This window comes from Dromiciops gliroides, chromosome 5, assembly GCF_019393635.1.
Source record: "Dromiciops gliroides isolate mDroGli1 chromosome 5, mDroGli1.pri, whole genome shotgun sequence".
NCBI lineage: Eukaryota > Metazoa > Chordata > Mammalia > Microbiotheria > Microbiotheriidae > Dromiciops > Dromiciops gliroides.
Window position 1 is genome coordinate 279,128,530 of NC_057865.1, and position 22,034 is coordinate 279,150,563.

The following is a 22,034-nucleotide window of genomic DNA, read 5'->3' on the forward strand; positions in this document are numbered from 1 at the left end:
GCCATTTTTTCCTTAAGGAGTTCAGGGATATTTATGTATCTTATAAGATCAGGAGACAGTGTAAATGGGGTCACTGATGAGTTGGGGGAGGCATTTAAGGTTTTCTCTACTGTGCATGAACCAATGGAAAGTCTAGGGTTTCTATCTCCAAAAGGGATGGAGCGGCTCTATTTTCTCTTATTTTTTGAAATGTTTCCCAGTCAATACCTTGCCAGCACTTTCTACTTGCAGAGAAGGAAAAAATAAGTGTAATAAACAGGTTAAAGTTTGCTCTGCTATTGCCTGGGATTGTTTATCTACATTCCATTGTTTCCATGGTAATGACTGAAACTGAAGGCTTGTTTTAATGGGCTGTCCTGCACGGTTTGCATATTATAAAAATCAATAAAACAAAAAATAAAAAGTTCCATTATTTGGGGCCATTAAGTGGGGGGAATAGAGGAGAGTCTATTAGAGTATGCCTGATTTTAGAGGAATATGCATTCTGACGGGCCCAGATAAGCTGGAGCCCGTTTCAAAAGAAGAGAATATTACAAAATAGCCTCCTTCCAGAATGAGCTTGGAGCCAGCCCCTCTTTGTCAGAACATCAAATAATGACTGAGAATCCTTAAAAAACCAGAGCAGCTGAAAGACCGCTTTCCTTTCAGATTGGAACTGTTCTGAAAGACAAGGTATTCTGGTATTGGTTCTTTTTCTTATAAGCTAGCTCATGGAAAGGATGTTTGAATGTATGACTGACCTTGGTTTTAATTGCTTGTTTTACAAATCCTCCCTTCCTTACACCAATAATCCACTTTACAAACCACCAAATTTGGTGCTAGCTAGCACTGAACCAAATATGAAATAGCCTTGAGGATTCCGCAACCAAATGGAACTGATTATACAACGAAAAATAAACTTGAACAGGGCTCCGGGACATCATGTAATGTATTTTACTATGTTTTGCTAGGTTATATGCATTTGAAAGCAAGAAAATTTGTCTTCAAGTACAGTGCCCTTTCTTTGGAAAAGCAAAACACAATGCCTGTTTTGGAAGAGAAAAAGAGCAAATAAACGAGAAGATCGCTCTTCAGAAAATAACCATTTGTTATTAACTGTGAAATCTAAAGGGGAGAGCCCAAATCAGAGCACGGCCTACTGCACAAAGCGTGTGCTCAGCTTCAAAGCGGGTCTGATCTGTTTAACTATGTGCAGAGAGACATTCTGATAGCACTCAGCAGACGTTCTGGAGGGGACAGACAGTTCTTAAATACCTGTCATCAGTATTACATTGTAGACACACCAAGATGGAACAGAAAGATTCTCATGTCAAGCCTTCACTATTACTACAACACAAATGACTTCATCTGTGCAATTAGTGAACAGGCTGTTCCCGCCTGGGTAACAGTTCCAGAAGGAGAAGCTTATTTGGGGTTTGATTTGTCCATTTTTTCTGCTGTGAATGTTGCAACTTTAGGCCGACTCAATCTCTCAACCTAATGCTTGCTGCCAAAATGGGAAAGCTCTGCAATGAAGTGATTAAGACAAATAAAAAGAGGGAAAAGTAAATTAAACACAGTCTTTCCACCCTCAAACTACAGATTACATCTACCTACACCTTATAATCTCCGTGGTCAAAATGTTTTAGCATTTTTACATCTGTAAAGTCAAATTAAATGGATTTCTACTTAATAAATTGGCTTTTCCTAAAGTCATGCTTTGCTACTATTATCATTACCTTATTGAGCTGTTTTGGCAACTAACTCTAGAAAGCTGAAACTAATTAAATTCCTTTACTTAAAGGAAATCAAAAGCAAAGGAAAGAGAACCTTTTCTTCTCTACCCAGTTTCTACCATCTGGAGAGAGTAGGCTACAGTTAAACCTCGGGAGATTTAGAATTACTATGAGGGTAGTGGAAATGAGAAAGACCTTCAATAATGGTCATGACTTAAGCTTCTAATACAAAAGAAAAAGGTCACATATTTAGACAAAGGAAAAAGAAAAAAAACCCACACCAGAAAATGGAGGTATAGAGATTACTTTCTTAAATTTGACTCAATAATGAGATGGAACGGGGCCTTCCCAAAGCCCTACTATGATGAGGATGATGACAACTAAACTAAAAGGAGTGTTCTGTTTTTCATACAGGCCCTTCTTCTAATTCTAATATATCCTACTGTTAGCAGACACTAGGGACAACAAGCAAAGTTATTAAAGAGATACCAGTTTCTTCCATTAGCAAGTAAAAACTGAATGCGGCTGGTGGAACAATAGATCATGGAGTGTTCCCATTAAAGAGCAAGATTTTATTTAAGCTGTTGTTTGACTGGTAACCTTATTATGGATTACAGCCTCATCCCATTTGTGAGTGTGGGGGATGTATTTTCCAAGCAAATTGTTTTCACTTAAAAAATGCCACCCTATTCAATTCTGGTTCTGATTTTAAAAGGATGAGAACAAAAGCTGTTATTTTATAATCAAGCATCTCTTCAGTCTTAGTAATTGTTATACTGTATAGTTTGTCTCCTCTCATGTTATGAAAAGATAGTATTTAAAGGGTCAAAAATGTTAATAGAAAAGAACCAAAGCCAGGCTGGACTACTGCTGTGATGAGACTGTACACTCACTCATGTATTTGCTTGAGATGGAATTAAATGGATTCCATTTCAATGAATACGTATTGAAAGTCTATGCTATGCAACATTCTTTTAGGCGCACTGGGAGAAAGAAACCCTAAATGATATATGTGTGCCTAACTATAACTGTGTAAGATGTTCAAGCAAAGTGTGATGCAAGGTTAAAGAGAGGAGGGATCACTTCAAGTAGGGACATCGGGGAAGATGGTATGCGAGCTGGGTCTGATTCAGAAGATAATGCCACACAAAGGCATTCTTCAACTTAAAGCAGTAGTATGGGAAGGCAGGGCAAATGTGCCAACAGAGGCCAATCCCAGGCACTTCCTAGTCTTTTTGTTGTCAGTTACATGTCTGGTCTTGGGTCAGATACCATTAATTTGGAATATTGAGCAGAAAACATAAGAAGACTGCATTGGAAAAAAAATATATTAGATTCCACAGATGTTCAGTGGGTGCAAAAATGATCAGAGATCTTACTGATGCCCAAGTTATCACCAGTGGCTTGTTGGGCATGGAACATAAATGTTTGGTGTCTTAAGACTTAGGCTTGTTAGAAATGTTCATCAATGACTTGGAAGCATATCAAGCTAAATAAGAAGAATTTTAATTCCAAATGATGTTAGTAAATGTATGTAATTTATTCCATAAAACCTTTCCAGACTACAGCAACGAGACCTTTACCTGAAAATCAGAGCCCTCATTATCTAAACCACTCATTTGGCAATGAGTCCTCTAAATGTCTTGTCATATTTTTTGTCTTGTCCTCTATTATTGGTGCTTATATTATTAATTTTAAGTAATTAAAACAACTTTGAAAATTTATTTTTTAATTTAATTTTTTGCAGGGCAATGAGGGTTGTGACTTGCCCAGGGTCACACAGCTAGTGTCAAGTGTCTGAGGCCGGATTTGAACTCAGGTCCTCCTGAATCCAGGGCCGGTGTCTTATCCACTGCGCCACCTAGCTGCCCCCTAAAATAACTTTTAAGATTTTATCTCCTACTAGATTTGGAGTTCTCTGAGAACCTCCTTTTCACATGGTAGAGCTTCAATATGTATTTAATCTCAAGATGAATGTATGTTCAGAAATAAAATCCTGGGATTTATATCAGACACAGAGGCTATTTCCTCATCTCTCCACTGACTATACCCCCTTGTAGCACCTAAAGCATAAGGTTTCACAACATCACCCAGTTATGAAAAGATCAGATGCTCACAAACCTATGAAGGATCAGCTCAATAAAGTAGGATTGTTGAATCCATGAACCCTCTCTTTTCTACTTGCCTGGGAGCCCATGATGTATTAGATGGTGGAAAAGGAACAGTGAATTTTTTTTTTCCATCTTTATGGGTGAGGAAGAAAATGGGTTTAAACTGAAGCATGAGGAGATTCATATTAAACACAATGTCTTCCTATCCTGAAACATTTCTGAAGGGTCATTCAACACTAGAACAAGCAAGGGACTGGGCAACCTTCTTAGAGGCCTTCAATAGGGGAGAGCATTTTACCAGCGGAGCTTCTGAGCATGAGAATTTACCTCTAAAGGAACTTACCCACACCATAATTAAATGTTTCCAGAGCCTTTGAAGTTTTTATTCTTCCATAAATTTCTATGATGTTCCTGGAATGGGTTATGTTACCTTGATTAATAATCACTGCATTGGCTTGTATCTCGCTCAGCTGATTGTCCAACAATAGAAATAATAAAGTCCTTTCTTGTTTGTTCTTTTTTAAAGGTCCACTTACTTAAAAATAATCACGACGCACTTTTCAGGGGGATTTCTAAAATAAGAAGGAAAGTGTAGCAAAGTATGGCCAGTGCTGCCAGAAGCTTTCTTACCTACCACCTGAAGAACGAGGAGCCACAGCTGGGGGGTTTAGGCAGTCGTCTCCTGCTTTTGGAGAAACTATTGGTTACTACAACAACGGGGCATCACACACATTTTGTTTAAGTAAAAAAGTGAAGGAGAGAAGTGAAACAGATGTTAGAGTATCCTTAAGAGAATTCAGAAAATAACTCGACTCAACTTTTCATCTCAAAGGAATCAATGCGTAGTTTACAAAAGGCAAGTTTAATAAGATTATTAAAATCCTTTTTGTAAGGTCTTACAAAGGACTAGTATTTTAATACACAAGAATATAGTGGCCAAAGTAAGCATTTCTCATTGACATAAATGAAATTCTTTTTAATTTCTTAAGCAAGTGGTTTTAATCTTTCTTGGTGTTCATCGCTTCACCTGTAAGACAAGGAAACTGGACGAGATGATGTATACATACTGAAAATATTTTTATTCTTATTTGTGAAGATTGTTTATTGCTGAAAATGTACTAATAAGATTAACTATATAGCAAAAATATGTATTATATATAAAGCCCACGATTTAGAGCTGAAAGGACCTCAGTAATCATTTGATTCAACTCTTTTCTTCTCCAAATGAGGAAATGGAGGTTCAAAGAGGTTAGGTGACTTGCCCAAGGTCACAAAGAGAGTAAGAAACGGGGCTGGTATCCTGAACCCATTTTACTACTATAAAATGTGATGTTTGTTAGCCAACATTTTAGTTTTCTTAGTCATTCTCTTAGAAGTGTTTGATAAGATCCAGAGATATACCACTACTTGTGAGAGAGCAAAGAAAGGCAATAATTCAAGGTCAATTTAATTTCATCACCATTTATCAGTGGTCCACTGCATGCAGTCAGCACCAAGACTTCAGTGGAAAAAAAAATGGCCTGTCCAACCTGTATGGATGGAGGCAGCTGTCACTTCATTCTCATCCTTTAGCTTCTTAACATTTTAAGAAAAAGAAGGGAAAATGATTTTTTTTTTTTTTTTTTTTTAGTGAGGCAATTGGGGTTAAGTGACTTGCCCAGGGTCACACAGCTAGTCAGTGTCAAGTGTCTGAGGCCGGATCTGAACTCAGGTCCTCCTGACTCCAGGGCCGGTGCTCCATCCACTGCGCCACCTAGCTGCCCCGGAAAATGATTTTTTAAATGACTGCCACACTGGCAGTCCTGTAAGAACTGCGGTATTACAAGGCTAAAATGTGGGGATTTCCACTCTTTGTGAACTCAGGAGATGGAGCTTGTTATTTTGAGCACCCCATTTAGAAATGAAGCCGTTTTCCTAAACAGTGTTGCCCGGGTGATGCTTCATGAGAGTACATGGACACCATTCATCCTTTAACAGAAGCCACGTTCTGTTTACACATATAAGGAAACTCAGTGGGGTGTGTGTCAAGGGAAACATTTACAATTTATATCAGAATTACAACAGACTATAAAGATATAGACTTGTTTATTGTTAATCCTTGGCTCATTTTTGAAAATTTTTAAAAATAAGTTTTTAAATAGAAAAATTCTAGATGTCTTAAGTATGGCTTAGCATCAAATCTAGCTCCAGACTGAAGGAGAAAGAGAACAATTCTATACTTTTAGAGTAAAATAGTAAATGTGGGTCAACTCAATAACTGGGAAATAGCACCATCCAGTAAGTTTCCCACTTTCTCTATGTAACCAATGTTTTAGACTTCTTACACTACTCCCCGTTGTGCACCATTATTTATTGAGGATTGTCTCCACAGACAGGAGGTTCCTACATGGTCTTTCAGAGTCATAAGGGGTGACTCTTTCAGGAGGGCACCACATGCAGCCAGTGCTGACCATTACCTCTGACCTGGGCTGAAAGGGGTTATACTCCAGCAAACAGGAAGAGAACCATCTTCACAACCACACCCTGAAGTCTCCACAGGTAACTCAGTGGTTTAGAACTGTGTTGTCTTTTGGACAGAAAATTCTTTAGTAAATCTTATGGAAGCTGAGTTCGCATGAACATTTTCATGCTAAAATGATTAGTACCAATAGCCTCAGCCATCCAGTCAAGTTCAGTGTTTGGGTCAAGCTAATCAGGAAGCACGTTACCTGTTATTAAACTCAAAGCAAATGGTTTTTCTCTTTCCACTTAGATTGCCTTACTCCACTATCGCAGCTTAGTGCTTGTAATAGCATTATGCTTTATTTTAACTAGGCCGTTCGATTGTGACTTATTCCCACACTTCCATGTGGTGATAAGAGGCACACTGTCAAGTCACTTCTCTCCCGTGATAATAAAAAATCCTTTGCATCTTTAAAGCATAAATAATTTTTGGTTGATTAGGTGTTTAGTTAATAATTCCTTTATGGGTCAGACAAAATTCAAGTTAGTCATTATAGAAAATTTTCCCAAAGGAAGATGATTCCTAGATAATATTTTTCCAACTTGTGATTAGAAGCCATGATGATGAAAAGCTGAAAAATCTCAAGTTTAGTAAATATTTTGTGAGAGAGGTGACCTCTGAAAGTTGTCACCCTCTAATACACTTGATATGGATATCACCTTAGGCCTAAAGCATAAAAGCTGTAAAAAAAGTTCCTCTTTCTATGCATGTATATATTATATAGATATATAAATTCTCTAAGGTCAACATGAAGTTCAGTCACTAAAAGAAGATTCACTATCTGAACTTTCTTTGGCATGTGCTTCACCTCCCCCATCAGGCACTGGGGCGTCTGGCCTCCTAAAAGAGAAAAAGGGAAAATTTTTTTAAACGTTTTTTCCAGTTGAGCAAAGAACTCACTAACTGTAAATGAAATTCATCTTAAAATACAATATTTCTAGTAGCCAGGCGGCCAAGTCTGCTGGGCTTAATTGTGGGAGTCTCCCCCTCTACCACCACAGAGCTGTCCTCTCTGGCACCTTCAGCATCCCAGGGATTAAGTGCAATTCCTCTAGAGCCCACGCACTCGACTTTCTTTCGCCAGTCCTTCCATAGTTCGCTGCTTCAGCACTTTCTGCCTCTCATTGCCATGGAGACTGGGTTGCAGACGGAGATGGGAGCTGTAGGGGCAGGCAGGGCAAGTGCTCAACACCAGCAGGCTCCAAGTGAGGGAAAGGTACGAGAGAAGTGAAGGAAAAGAGGGATGTTCAGGAAAGATGTCTGAGAGGCTTGACGATGCAGAGCAAATTAAAAGATGGCTCGAATAACAGAGATGCCAAGTGGGTAAGGAAAAACAAAGCCCTCTTGATAGAGTGTGGAAAAAAAAAAGTCACAGGGACCTCATGCTGTTTCCTAGGGAGACATGAGCGCTCTTGCAGATGAGCTTCGTCAGTCGTGATATTTTTAAAAGGTCATGATAACAGCAGCTGAGGCTGGCCCAACGGGCTGCTTACACTCCCAGTTTGTTCTGGCACTGTCATGACCAAGGCTATACATTTTCATCAGACCAGTAAAATTCCAAGGGTAGAAGAGAATAGTCTGAGTGAGGGGGCCAGCAAGAAGGGTGGGACGGGTGTAATGCACAATTACCATGTTTTTTAGACAAGAGAAACCCTCCCAGGTTTCATTTTTTCCTAAGTTTCTTCAGGCTTCCTACCTAATTCTTGGAGACTTAGTGCTTCCAGCAAATTTACCTCTTTCCTTTGATGAGCTCAGAGGAGCCTGGATTCCTTTAGAAAAACTCATCTAGACCACCCCACCCCCACCCCCACCCCACCCCTTTCCAGTGAGGCTTCCTTTATGTCCTAACTTAAAACCCTAGGGGCATCTCGGTGGCACTGGACCTGGAGTCAGGAAGACCTGAGTTCAAATCTGGCCTCAGCCACTTGACACTAACTGTGTGACCCTGGACAAGTCCCTTAACCCTGATTGCCTTAAACATCTGGGGCCATCTCCAGTCGTCCTGATCTCTATCTTGCCACTGGACCCAGAAGGCTCCAGAGGAGAGAGTGAGGCTGGTGACTGCACAGCCTCCCCCCCTTAAGTCATGACGTCACCCTCATGTCATGGGTCTCACCGGGAACAAAGAACCAACAACAACCACAACACCCCCACCTCCCGGAGGAAGCCTTTCCCCAGTTCATTATTTCCCATCTATCCTATCCTTGATGCAGCGGGTTTGCATGAGTCTGTTTGCGCTGTCTCCTCCATTAGGCTGTCGGGGGCTGCCCTTGACCTCTTTGGGATCCTTAGTGCTTGGCACACAGCAGGTGCTTAATAAATGCTCACAAATTGAGTGAACGATGTGCCAAGGTAGGCTTTGCTGCTCACGGCCCCTCCTGGATTGTTCCCCACCCCTGCTCTTTGCTCCAACCTCAGCAGCTGCTCCTCTCCCGCTGTGCACTCCACTGGCCTACAGATGACTCTGTCAAGCTCCTTGCTGCTTTCTTCTTCTGTCCAAGATCCTTTTCCTTCCTTCCTTCCTTAGCAATGAGGGTTAAGTGACTTGCTCAAGGTCACACAGCTAGTAAATTTTTTCCAAATTACATGTAAAAACAAATTTTGACATCAATTTTTTTTTAAACTTTGTGTTCCAACTTCTTTTCATCCCTCCCTCCCCACCCCATCCCCCAAGAACTAAAGCAATTCAATATAAGTTAACACAGCTAGTAAGTGTTGTGTCTGAGGCTGAATTTGAACTCAGGTCCTCCTAACTCCAGGGCCAGGGATCTATCCACTGAGCTGCCCCCAACAATCCCTTCATTCTTAACTGATTGATTTGTTACCAGATTTTCCACAGGGAATATTCTAAACCTTCTCTTCTTGTTGCATCACCCTACCCCTCTTTCTCTCTCAGTAGATAATCTTAACTCCTACTTTACTCAGAAAATTGGGGCCACTCATCATGCATTCCCTTTTCTTTCCTACTTCACCCAGTCTTACCTCCTCTGTTCCAGCCTCAGAAAGGGCTCAGGTCTTTTTTCCTTGTCAAACTAAAGCACACTATTTGTGCCCTACATCTAATCCTCTCTTATACCTAGGACAGCCTTCCCCAAGGATAACCCAGTCTTTCCCTATCTTCCTTGCCTACCACCTAAAAACACAGTTTCACAGGATCTGGAACAAGAAATAGCTTTAGAGATCACCTAACAGTTCAAGCCCCTCCTGCTTTTACAGATGAGAAAAAAATGAGGCCCCGGATGGGGTTTTGCCTGAAGTTATACTGGTTTATAGGATAGTATGCAACTGGGATGAGTTTTGAACTCAGGTCCTCTGGCTACAAATTCTGTGATCTATCTTATACCTTCACGTCTGGTATTCTAGAAAGCAGAAAAAATACCGGCAATGTTTTATGGCTTTCAAGTGTAAACTTATATGATGTTGCACAGTTTTAGAAGACATTTTGGTATAATGCTTCTGGAAGTCAGGAATGGTGTTTTTGCCTTTCTTTGTATTCCCAGCACTTAGGAGGTTTTTAACGGATATTAGCTGACTAAGCGGTTGACCAATAAATACATTAAGCCATACATTGGAAGACACAGAATTTCAGTATTGGAAGGAATGCTGGAGACAACCCAGTCTGACAAGGACCTGAACAGTACCCACTTCTATGACATCCCCAGCAAATAGTATTCAACCCCCCACCTCCCCCAAGACTGCTACTAAAGGGGAACCCACTATTCTCATATGACAGTCCACTTCACTTTGGAACAGTGAGGAGCTTGTAGGAGCAATAGCATCTTCAAGGGCCAATTTCTCAGGTTCTAACCTATGTTCCATCAGCTAGGATCAGTCACAACTATGAGTGGATTCTAAGGTAACACAGCAACATGCAAGGCCTACACAACTGATATTGGCCCAGTTGCCCAAATAAAAATTGGCCGCAAGACTGGAGGTAGCAGGTCTATTTTTTCCCCTGCTTCTCCTTAGACCATATAGATGCTTTCTTACTGATTACAATCGGAATAAAAGGCAAATTCCGGGCAAAAGAACACAGATACTAGAATATTCCATTTTTCAATCATAGGCCACATCAAAATGGAATTACCATCTAGGACATTCCCAACAAATAAAAATGAACATATCCCAAAATTACTTTAAAATACTATAACATCTGAAAAGGTTAAGATTTTAGATTAGTGGAAAAAGGGACATGTGAAACACAAATGATAGGAAGTCAACAAAGGGAAGAAATCACCTTCCCTTAACCCTGCACTCACACACATCTAATCTGGGCTAGCTTGGTCTGCCTACCTTACATTCTAGCCCATGTGTTTGCTTTGGGGATTAAAGAAAAGGCCCTGTAGCCAAGTGTCAGGGTGTCTTTAAGCCTACATCTCTGTTATTTAATGGCATTTAGCCCACATATTCATGGCAGAAGGGGATCTTGCTTTTTAAATTTCAGGATGAGGCAATATATTGGAAAATGAAATATATGCTGACCCCCAAATCATATCCTATACCTTTTTTTTTTTTTGCAGGGCAATGGGGGTTAAGTGACTTGCCCAGGGTCACACAGCTAGTAAGTGTCAAGTGCCTGAGGCCGGATTTGAACTCAGGTCCTCCTGAATCCAGGGCCGGTGCTCTATCCACTGCGCCACCTAGCTGCCCCTCCTATACCTTCATCTTGATCTCATGATTTTCATCTTCCATTTAAAACATTTTAACAGGATGAAAATATTTTGGAAAACACTTGCTATGCTGAACCAGGACGCTAAAGTAAAGTTCCTCCTGCTGTGGCTTAACGGAATGTTTTCAATTAAGGTAAAAACAAGCCGCAACACCTTACTCTTAAACACCTAGAAATATCCAGAAGATGTCACATTTGTGTGTCTTATTTTTAAATATCTGAATGACATTCACCAGAAGGAACAGATACATCAGCAAATCTAGAAAACTAATCAGCAATAGAGTCATATATGCATATGCTACCAAATCTCTCACCTTTAAGTTTAGTTACAGAATTAAAAATATTTAGTTTGATATGTCCCACGTTTGGCAAGCAGATATTATCACTGGAATTCAGGTTACATATAAATTCTTACCGTAAACTAAAAAGATAACTTCTAAGCCTGACTCTTTTATTGAGGCTCAATTCTCTTAAATGAGGCTAAATTCATCTTTGAAGAAGGAATTGATATGTCCTTGACCAAACAGGACCAAAACCAGGAAAAAGACGCAAAGGAGAGTACTCTGACTACAGGAAGTATATAACTTTTCTGATTTAAAATCCTTAGTTAAAGATAGTATCATCCTGTTTTATCTAAATGGAAAGTTTTAATCATTGGAAGGGCATGGAAAGTATCTGAACAATTCTTAATCGGAAAACATATTTATGTATGTAGACACACATTTAAGAAACAAGTTCCTGTCTGCCTTTTAACTGAAAACAGTTGAACAGTCTGTTCCAGCTCCATAAAAGAGTAGTTGTAAAATCATTTGGGGGCTCAGACTAAGTAGACTAAGTAGGAACGTCATTTTTAGGATATCATAAGTAATATGTGATAGGGCTACTGTGAGAGATCCTTTTCAAACTACACATCAAACCTATTCTACATTTTAGAATAGCAATAAAGGAGTAAGACAGCAATAACAGCAAACACACCCCACTTCATTTGATATGTTATGACTGAACTGTCTAAGTCCTCCACGTAAGCCCTTGAGCAGTCCTGAAAACTTATAGAAAGTTAGAAAGCTGACCAGGGAAATGGAAAAGAGAAACCACACGAAATCCTCACAGCACAGTGGCATTCCATCCTAGCTCTATCCAGCCTCAATAGGTGGTCTTGAAGAAAGATCAAACCACCAAAACTCCTGCACTCAGTTTGCATTGGCTATCTGACGATCTACTGGGAGCCCAGATCCATTAATTCCTATTCTCATATCAATGCAGTTGGTTTTGTTGAAAGGTTTAGAATAAGGCAATTATTGAGATGTGTAGTAATAATAATTCAATTATAGTTCTGCTTTGGCCATACGAATATGCTACAAAACAACCCAGATTGAGAATAAACTCTGCCAAATTTCAATTTCAGAAATCTGTTCTTGCAAAAGCATACAATAACATGCTATTTTCCTCAAAAGTTTAAGAAAACGTATGAAAGTACAAAGAAAAAAAATGATTTCTTTTAAATAGTAATATCTTCAGTAATGACAAAGATCTATCCTATACTTCTGAATGAATAATTCAAATAAATTCACTTTTGGACAAGATCCATTTTAAATTTTCCATTGTCTCTTTCCCTCTTACTGTCAGTTTAATATCCTTCCATATGCCTTTATATATCATTAGCGTCAGGGACTAGCATGTAATCAGGGACTTGGAATGTAAGATCAATTTCATATTATGGGGAAATAGGAGATAATTTTGCTTAAAAAAAAAAACCCAAATGAACCCAAACCCAAGATTTTTGCAGAATTCTATAGTCACTCAAAAACTTCCCCCAAAACCCAACTTAGCAAATAAAACTGTATGGTATTATGACAATTATTTTTCTGAGAAAAAAACCAGATCTCCTTCTACTGTCATGCTGACTTAGTTTTCAGGCTGAAATCCAATACTATCACTTGATTTTCAGTAGTTCTTTCTCAACAAGGGAATCAAACAGAATTCTTGGACCACATTTATTGTAAACCTTAGTTTTGTTCTTGTTTCTTCACGTGGGCAGAGCAGCACTGTTTCTACCAGCCATCAAATGAGTCTGCAGAGATACACTTTCTACCTAAGGCTACAAAAACTTTTGTGTTTATACTTTTAAAGAGAAAAGACAAACAGAACAGTCTCTACCAAAAGTTCTTGGCGGAGGCTTCTTATGTACAAAAGAGTCTAAATGAGAGATGAGAAGAAAGGGGACTTTCTTCAGTTGGCATATGGTGCTGACTCTCCATCATCTCTCCTTCTTTGCCAAAAGCAAGGTCTTTAACTTTTATGTAAAAATGATTTAGCAACTGTCAGAGCTGCTCCATTAATACGAAGCTCGAGTCCATTTATCATCACATCTAGCTGTGCAATGTATTTCGAGTGGCTTTTCTCGTAGTGATTAGATGCACTGAGCTCTCCATATTCTCTCACCCAAACCTCCTTGTGACAAATGGCATGCATTTGTGAGAGAGCTAGCCAGGACTGAGGCTGTCGACTGTGGTTGAATAACAGTTTTTCCTCTATGAAAAGCTAAATGGTTACTGGAATTCGACCCTAAAACCTTGGCAATCATCTTTCTACCCAATGTTTCCCAACTTTCTCAGTCATTGACATGCTTATGAACACACCAAGGGGAGGATTGTTTTTTCCTGGCTTGGGATCCATGGGTCAAACCAACTACCCCACTCTTAAATGAATTTATAGATGTATATAGCACATTCTCCAAATATTCTTGTTCCCCTCTCTACAATGTTTCCTACCACCATAGTTCACCTAATCTTGATCAAAAACTGGCAGAATTGGCAAAAAAAAAATTGTTGGGAAATCAGAAACATCATGACACATTGGTTCCAGTCACTTTAAAAAAAAAAAAAGAAAAAACAACTCTTGTCAAAAGACAGAACTTTTTCTTATGATTAAATTTATCTGTATGTTTCACAGTTTAAAGTGTTTTAAAATGTATTCTTGTTTTATTCCCTCAATGAGATAATACACATTTGGGTGGGAATTGGATACAAATTTATCTTTTAAAGATATTTTTGTATCATTTATCTGGTATCAACATATCTAAAGCAGAACTCATCCCCCCCCCCAACCCACCTCTTTTCCCAATTTATTTTTATTTATTTTTTATTTCTTGCAGGGCAATGAGGGTTAAGTGACTTGCCCAGGGTCACATAGCTAGTAAGCTTCAAGTATCTGAGGCTGGATTTGAACTCAGGTCCTCTTGAATCCAGGGCCAGTGCTTTATCCACTGTGCCACCTAGCTGCCCCCTGCCATTTCTGTCAATGACAATGCCATTCCCCCCATCTCCCAGGTCTATAACCTTGGCATCATCTATGACTCCTTAACCTCCTTCAATTCAATTGCCAACTCTTGCCCTTTCTGCCTTCACAATATCTCTTGCTACCAACCCCTTCAATCTCCTCACACAGATATAACTTCAGTTCAGAATCTCATTGCCTCTTGCCTAGAGTATTTTGATGGCCTTCTAATTGGTTTCCCTGCTTTGAGCATCTCCCCACTCCATTCTATCCATCATATAGCTATCAGAGTGATTTTCCCTAAGTGTAGATCTATGTAACTCTCCCTGTTCAATATACTCCAATGACTCCCTGTTGCCTCTAAGACAAAAATAGGAACCCCTCTGTAGGATCTTTAAAGTCCTTCACAACTTGGACCCAACCTATATTTCTGGCCTCACTGTATACTCCTACCTGGTCCAGCCACATTGGTCTCCTCCTTGTTCTTCCCCCCACCTCCATGTCCATGACTTTCCACTAGCCACCTCCTTCCTTCCTTCCTCCCATGCCTGGGATGCACTCCCTCTATTCTCCACCCTCATGGAATCTCTCTCTTCCTTCAAGAATCATCTCAAGTCCACCTTTGCCACCAAGCTTTTCCTGATTCCAGCTGTGAGTACTAGTTTGTGTTTATTCTGCACATGCTTATATATGTGTAAAGGTCGTCTCCCTTGCTTCAGGGACTTGTCCAGGGTCACACAACTAGTGAGTGTCCAAGGCTGAATATGAAGTCAGGTCTTTCTGACTCTGGGCCTGGCGCTCTGCATTACACCACATGCAGATCCAAGAACAAAAGTTCCACATTGTAGTGATGCTTCAGTAGAAATATGGAATTAGTTTTGATTACTTGAATTACGGACTCATGCTGATGTTTGAACTGCATGTTATCTGGAAAATGTTGTTATTAGGGAGACTTCTTTCTGAGTCTTCCATTCTGCATTTTGGCAGGTAAAAAGAACAGAGAATTTGGACATTTGTATTCATTTTTAAAGCATGTGTACCCACGCCTCGTCAAGTAGAGAGCCATGCAGAATTCCAAGATCTAACAGCTACGGCAGGATATGAGATATGAATGAGGACTACTAAATAGTTCAGAATACCAGGGTGAATCAAAACTCAGACTGGAAAGCCTTTGAATTCAGAGCAGCTCTGAAGAGGCCAATGAGTTATGTGGGCCTAAGGGTGAAAGCCACCAGATTCCTTTGAACAGAGTAGCCTCGATAAGGACAGAGACTGTCTTTTCCTTTTCTTCGTACCCCCAGTACTTAGCAAAGTGCTTAGTACACAGTAAGCACTTAATAAGCATGTGGCTGATGATGAAGAGAATCTTGTTAAAACTTTTAAACTGCACAGTTTCATACCTCTGAAAACAAACACGTTTTGTAAAACTCATACAAACCAGTACCTGTTTTCTGTTTTGTTTTTTTTTTTAATCACTGTTATGGGAACCCAATTTAACCAACTCTGTTATTTCTTAATGTGGTTCAACCAAGGATTTGGCAAAATTCAAATTTTTAGCACTCTAAGGTCTTCAATTAAAAGTTTCTAAGTACCACAAAGACTAAAAGCAAGGAAGCTAAGAGAGAAAAATAATAGCTAGCTTTCTTACACTACCTTCCCCTTTATCATGCTGCCTTACCTCTGGAAAATCCATCAACTGTTGACAGCCTTATTTATCCATGAGCACCTAAAACTCTTCCCTAGATGATCAAGTTTGGTTTAACTGATCATATAACATATCACCCAGTCCTACAAGTGTAACTGGAAGGGACAATTTCTAGAGGAAGCTTTTTCATTCCTAAAAACCAATAAAGAAATGAAAATTGTTTTCACTGTCTTTGATAAATTCACTTCATAAATAAGAATCTGGCTAGTACTATGTAGGAAGAGTTACTCACTCAAGAAGATCTGGATCCAGTCCTTCAGATATCATCTTGTTTTTTATCGCCATCACAGGAACACCCTGAGCCAAAGAAACACAGAGAGAATACAAACATCAAAAATGTCTACTTCCACAAGTTTTCACCCCATCTTGGCCACTCACTCCATATGTGATCTTCAAGTCTAGCTTTTGTAAAAAGTAAGCTATATTAAACCAGGAGTCCTTAATTTGGGGGCTGTGAATTACTTTTTTTTTTTTTAAGATCACAATAACTGTTTTTCAATATAATTGGTTTCCTTTGCAATCCTATTTTTTTTTTAGTGAGACAATTGGGGTTAAGTGACTTGCCCAGGGTCACACAGCTAGTAAGTGTTAAGTGTCTGAGGCCAGATTTGAGGTCACTATGTATTTTTTTTAAGCATTTAAAAACTTTATTCTGAGAAGGGCTCCACAGATTCATTTGGCCAGACTGTCTAAAGGAATTATGACCCTAAGAAGGCTAAGAAGGGGTCCCTTGTATAAATCTAGGCACTAATGGGTACTTAAATGTCTTCTGAAGTAATTTATTACACATTTTCCACCCTGTCCTCACAAAGTCCAGGTTCTTCCTTAAGCACAACACCATTAGATGAATACTAATTCACATTCTTAAACCACAGGGTAACAACTGTTACTGACCCTATTCAGCATAGCCAATTGAAATGGTAAATGTCCAATTGGATAATCATTAAAGGTGACTTCTCTATTTATTTATTTTCTATTAAGTTCACCCATTATTTTATCCATGTAGGGAGTTCCAATGAGGAACCTGATTTACTAATACAGATGGAGACTTGATTTGCAACTTAAGTGTTTTAGGGAACTGAAGGGGGAAAGTGACTTGCCCATGATCATGGAACCGGTATGTGTCAGAGGTCAAACTTGAACAGTTTTTCCTGACTCTGAGCCTTGTTCTCTATTCAGTGAGCTATACTTTTCCACGATGGGCTCAAAAGAAATCTAAGTCAAGAGGGAATGAAAAAATTGTCTGCTGGGGATGGTTTTATATCAGGTTACTTCAGTTTTAGTCATGATGACCAAGAACCTGGATAATTAGCGACTTCTTCAAACTACTAAGTCTTAGGTCCATTGCTGTGATTTTAATGACCTGTGATCAGTAGTGGGGTGGTCGCTTACTTGAGGGAGGGTGTTAGGAGTGCACCAAGGTCATCAGCCATCATGAGGCTATTCTGTGAATGAGAGAAGTTGTCTTGCAATCTGCTAAGTCTGGCACCTTTAGAATGCTAATTTTAATTCGAAAATATATTAGTAGGAACACTGGAGAGCTGAGAGAGGAACTGTAAGATGTAAGTTAACACCATATTTTTAAAAAGAGACCTCTCAGCATCTTTAACCTTGGCCTGATGACATGAGGGCTTTCTACAAATCCAACTGCTTGCTTTAATTTGACTTGAGCATAATCCACAGGCTATCGCTGGAAAGGTTATACAAACAAGATACAAGTCCAAGAAAACAGAAAGGGAGGGGGAAGGAGAAAAAAGAGAAAGAATGTTTCCTAAAACATGGCAAAGGGATCGAAAGTAGAGATAGGGATTGACAGATTAAGGAACTTGGATTCATAAGCATATCATGGTACCATGTTTCCCAGAACTGGTTGAAAGCCAATTCAGTAGAGATGTGCCTGGACCATGGAAGATCTCTACTCCAAACTTGATATGGTCATGGTTATAGGAAAAAAAAAAAAATCAAACCACCTTTTCAGCATCTCTCCTGCTAGGGATTTCATCCTTCATGATCATGCCCTTTCTACTAAAGGCATAATGCAAGATCCCCAAGAACACTTATGGATCATGTGCCTCCAGGAGGGCATTTTGAGCCGCCACTAAGGCTCCCCAGATTTGTTCTTGTGCTCTATTCTACTTCAGAAGTCAAGAAACACTGCCTGGCTTGTTTGACGTCCAAAAGAAAAGCGTCCCATTTCTGATTTCCAAAGGATGGAGCTACCGGTGGTCTAAGGAGGACATGAGCGACCTCAAAACCCAAGTATATTGAGCTGTGGGATTTTTTTTGGCATGGAACAACTGTAGCATGTCCAAGGTAAGTAAAGAGGAGGAGAGAAGGCAGCCATAGGGCTGATGTTCCAGAAAATCTCGTCTGGACTTGCGTCACTGGAGAAAGTGTGTAAAGAAGCCAGACTATTGAGATTACAACTGCAGCACCAAGAGTTCAACGTAAGGCCTTTCTTGCATCACAGACACTTATGTTTGGGAGCTTGTAACTTGCCAAGATATACACTGATTTGTTGTTGGGGTTAATAGGAAGTACCCTGCTAAAGCCCTTTATGCTCTGCTGAAATTTTCCAAAAGTTTAACCTAAGAGTAATATTTAGGGGGACATTTTCAAGAACCATTTGTTAGCAGCTTTAAGATACACAAAGCAGCAGAACCACAGAGCTGGAAGGGACTACAAGAGATCACGTGTTATAATCAGCACCTGAACGGGAATTCCCAATGCACTCCCAGTGCTCCGGTCACTACCCAAAGACCGGCAGAAAAGGGCACCTTCTGAAGGCGGCAGGTCGTTCAACCTCGGAACAACAAAATGCTTCTTTACGTGGAGCAACTTCTGCTCGTTGGTCCTGGTTTTGCCTAGTGGGGCCAAACAGGCCAAGTCTCAGCCCTTCTGGCATACCATAGCCCTCCAGACTCCTGGGAGCCTGCTACTCTCTCCTCAAGGCTTCTCCAGGCTAAACATCTGAAGTTCCCTCAGCTGTTCCTCCTAGGGCATGCTCTCCTTGCCCTCACCATGCATGGATGGATGTACTTGAGCTTGGCAACATCTCTCTTCTAATGTGGTGGCCAGGCTGAACACACGCTCCAGATGTGGCAGGACCAGGGCGGAGCACAGAGGGAGCATCAGCTCTTTGCTTATAAACAGAAGGCCCCTCCTAACACAGTTCAAGAAGCTGGCAACTTTTCTGGATGTCACGTCACATTGTTAACTCATGTCGAATTAAGACTGTCTTCTACGAGCCTGGGCTCTTGTGTCCAGGACTTGTTGTCTAACCACGCCTCCCCTTCCCTCTCTTCATGGAGTTGATTTCTTTAACTCAAGCGTGCGGTACATTTTGTGATTTTTCTTCTAGATTTGTGAACTTAAATGACAACAATTTAATTAGTGAATAAAGAATGGAAAATCTGAAGACTATTATGTTTACAAAAGAAGAAACGGCTTGCTAGACTGACAGGGAGGGCTTAATCAACCTTCGCAGCTCATCCTCTGGGGTTAGTAGGGACAATCAGCACTGTCCGGAATGCTAGACCTTCAACCTCAAGTTGGCATAAAAGATAGAAGTAACGATAGAGGTTCTGACCCACCTTCTTTCTGGCTCTACATATGCTAGCAACTTGGGCATATGGGAGATGGTGTCTGGGTATTATGAAATGTTGTAGCAGTTTTTCACTGAGGGTGAAGATTTTTATACAAAATATTCTACACAGTAGAAAGAAAATCTTTATTGACCAAATCGTGCTATGCTAACACAAGTTAGTCTGACAGCTTTTGCTGGATGGGTGAAAAGTTTAAAGCTTCAAGATAAAATACCTTTCAGACACAAACCAGTCTATCACTATGCTCCAAATGCTGAGGTTTAAAGAATAAGTATCAGACTGAGGCTGCTAGGTGGCTCCATAATGCAGAGTGCTGGGCCAGAAGTCAGGAAGACTCATCTCCTTGAGTTCAAATCTGGCCTCAAGACACTTAGTAGCTGTGTGACCTTGGGCAACTGCCTGAACCCTGCTTGCCTTCATTTCCTAATCTGTACAGTGAGCTGGAGAAGGAAATGACAAATCACTCCAGGATCTTTGCCAAGAAAACCCCAAATGGGGTCACAAAGAATTAGACATGACTGAAAAATGACTGAACAACAACAAAAATATTAGACTCACCATGATCAACCTATTACTTATCTATTATCAATGACTCACGTACTTGACTTAAAACTAACATCTTTCAGAGTGTGGAGGAAAAGGGTAAACCTGCAAATATCAGAGCAGCTGAAGCAATTTGGCCAAGGGCAGGCTTTTACATAATTCAGTTCTCAACGGCCCAATCTAACTTTTAATTTAGCAAACTATTTCTTCTTTTGTTAAGATAATAGGGTAAATAGTGTCCAGATTTTCTATTCTTTATTTGTTAATTAAATATTTGGGTTCAAATTCAATCTGTAATACTTAATAGCTATATGATCATTAGAAAGTGACTGAATCTCAGCCTATTTCCTCATCTGTAAAATGGGATAACCTGTAGGACCTATTTCATCTGGTGTTCTGAGGTTATAATGTGATCATCTATGTAAAGTACTTGGCTAACTCTACTTAAATTCTCATCATCATCAAATGGGTGTGATGAAATCCAAAGGCTAGGATCAAGAAACAATGAAGCTGGTCAGTGTCTCATCGTCAACTTCTTCACACACACACACACACACACACACACAGAGATTAGCAGTGTAACCAAATAATTTTAAAGACTGAGAACTGAAGTAATAGGGTTAACTGGTACATGAGAAGTTTGCTTCCACTCTTAGACCTTCTAAAAACTAATGTCAACCAAAAAGTTCAGTACAGAGTTATTTGTAATCTGGCAACTTGGATGATCACTGTGATAGTTTCACAAAGTGTTTTGATTTTTGCTCTTAGAAAAGTACACATCATGCGTGCAAAACCTTCAAGTGCTAAACTTTGGAGAAAAAGACAGCCCCTGGCCCACAGGTGGTCCTCTGTATTGACTGATTTGAGGCAGTTCTGTAAGTCTGGATTCTGCAGGATCCTGGGTAAATGAGTTCGATGCATTTCTTCTTCATCTGCAAAATGGGTACAAATAATGCTTGTACTATTTACTTCAAAAGGTTGCTGTGAGGTTCAAATGAAAAAATTCTTGCAAAGTGATTTGTAAACCTTAATATGTTACAGAATAGAAGTGATTATTACTTGAAGAAAACAGTTTTAGGGTTGTGGAAGACAATTTTTCTCCTTCATCAAGACACAAAACCTTTAGTCCAAAATCTACTTCATACTTGGCCTAGTAAACAAGAGGACTGAATTTGTGAGAAAGCACTTTTTTTTTTTATACGGCATTCCTTATGGTTAAAAAAATCGTTCCTGAAAAAGCTGTATATAGATTAAAGTTCTGTAAACTGATTTTGGATGCTTTGAGGGAGCTGATTATTTAATGGAACTTTGTGGAGATTCTTTTGTGATGAGAATACTCACCTGCTGAATTCCACATTGTGTCAGGTCTGTGTTTCTCATATCGGGTTTTCTTTAAAGAAGGGTTCACTTGTCTTCACCGGTTCCTATATCTCACTGTCTAAAAGCATCTGAAAGAAATACTCCACAGTCCTGTGGTAAGAACTGTGATGAATGCACCATTGTTCTCGTTGGAAGGTGATCCTCTCTTCCACAGCAGAGCATTTGCTTTGAGTTGCTTTTCAAAGAGTATTTCACTTTGTCCCTTTCAACTCTCTCACTCCATCTCTTTGGTGAGCAATATGGGCCCCCTATATGGACAACCAGCTGCGGAAGGATGCTAGCTGTGGCCATGGGACAGAGCATTTGGAAATGGAATTTATGATGTTGGCCTCATCCATTAATAGTCTCTAATCACTGGAGTCAATCACAGGCAGGAAAAAGCAAGGAAGAAAAGTATGGATTTATCACTAAATCATCTAAGACATTAGTCATTAAACTATATTCAACATGGGCGCTTGGAGGCATTAAAGCAATAATAATGAAGTATTAAGAGGTAGGCAACTTCAAGCATGGAAGCATAGACAATT

At 39.8% G+C, this 22,034-nt stretch overlaps 1 protein-coding gene across 2 annotated transcripts in view; it reads right to left on the reverse strand.

Annotated features, from left to right (window-relative positions):
* Positions 1–5,601: 5,601 nt before the first annotated feature.
* Positions 5,602–22,034, reverse strand: part of WASHC3 (WASH complex subunit 3) — a 51,080-nt gene continuing 34,647 nt past the window's right edge. For both annotated transcript variants that reach the window (XM_043966865.1, XM_043966864.1), the window contains exons 6-7: positions 16,212–16,276; positions 5,602–7,169 (exon numbers count right to left, since the gene is read on the reverse strand). In XM_043966865.1, coding sequence (XP_043822800.1) covers positions 7,085–7,169; positions 16,212–16,276 — 150 coding nt within the window. In that variant the 3' untranslated portion in view covers positions 5,602–7,084. The remainder of the gene's footprint in view (positions 7,170–16,211; positions 16,277–22,034) is intronic.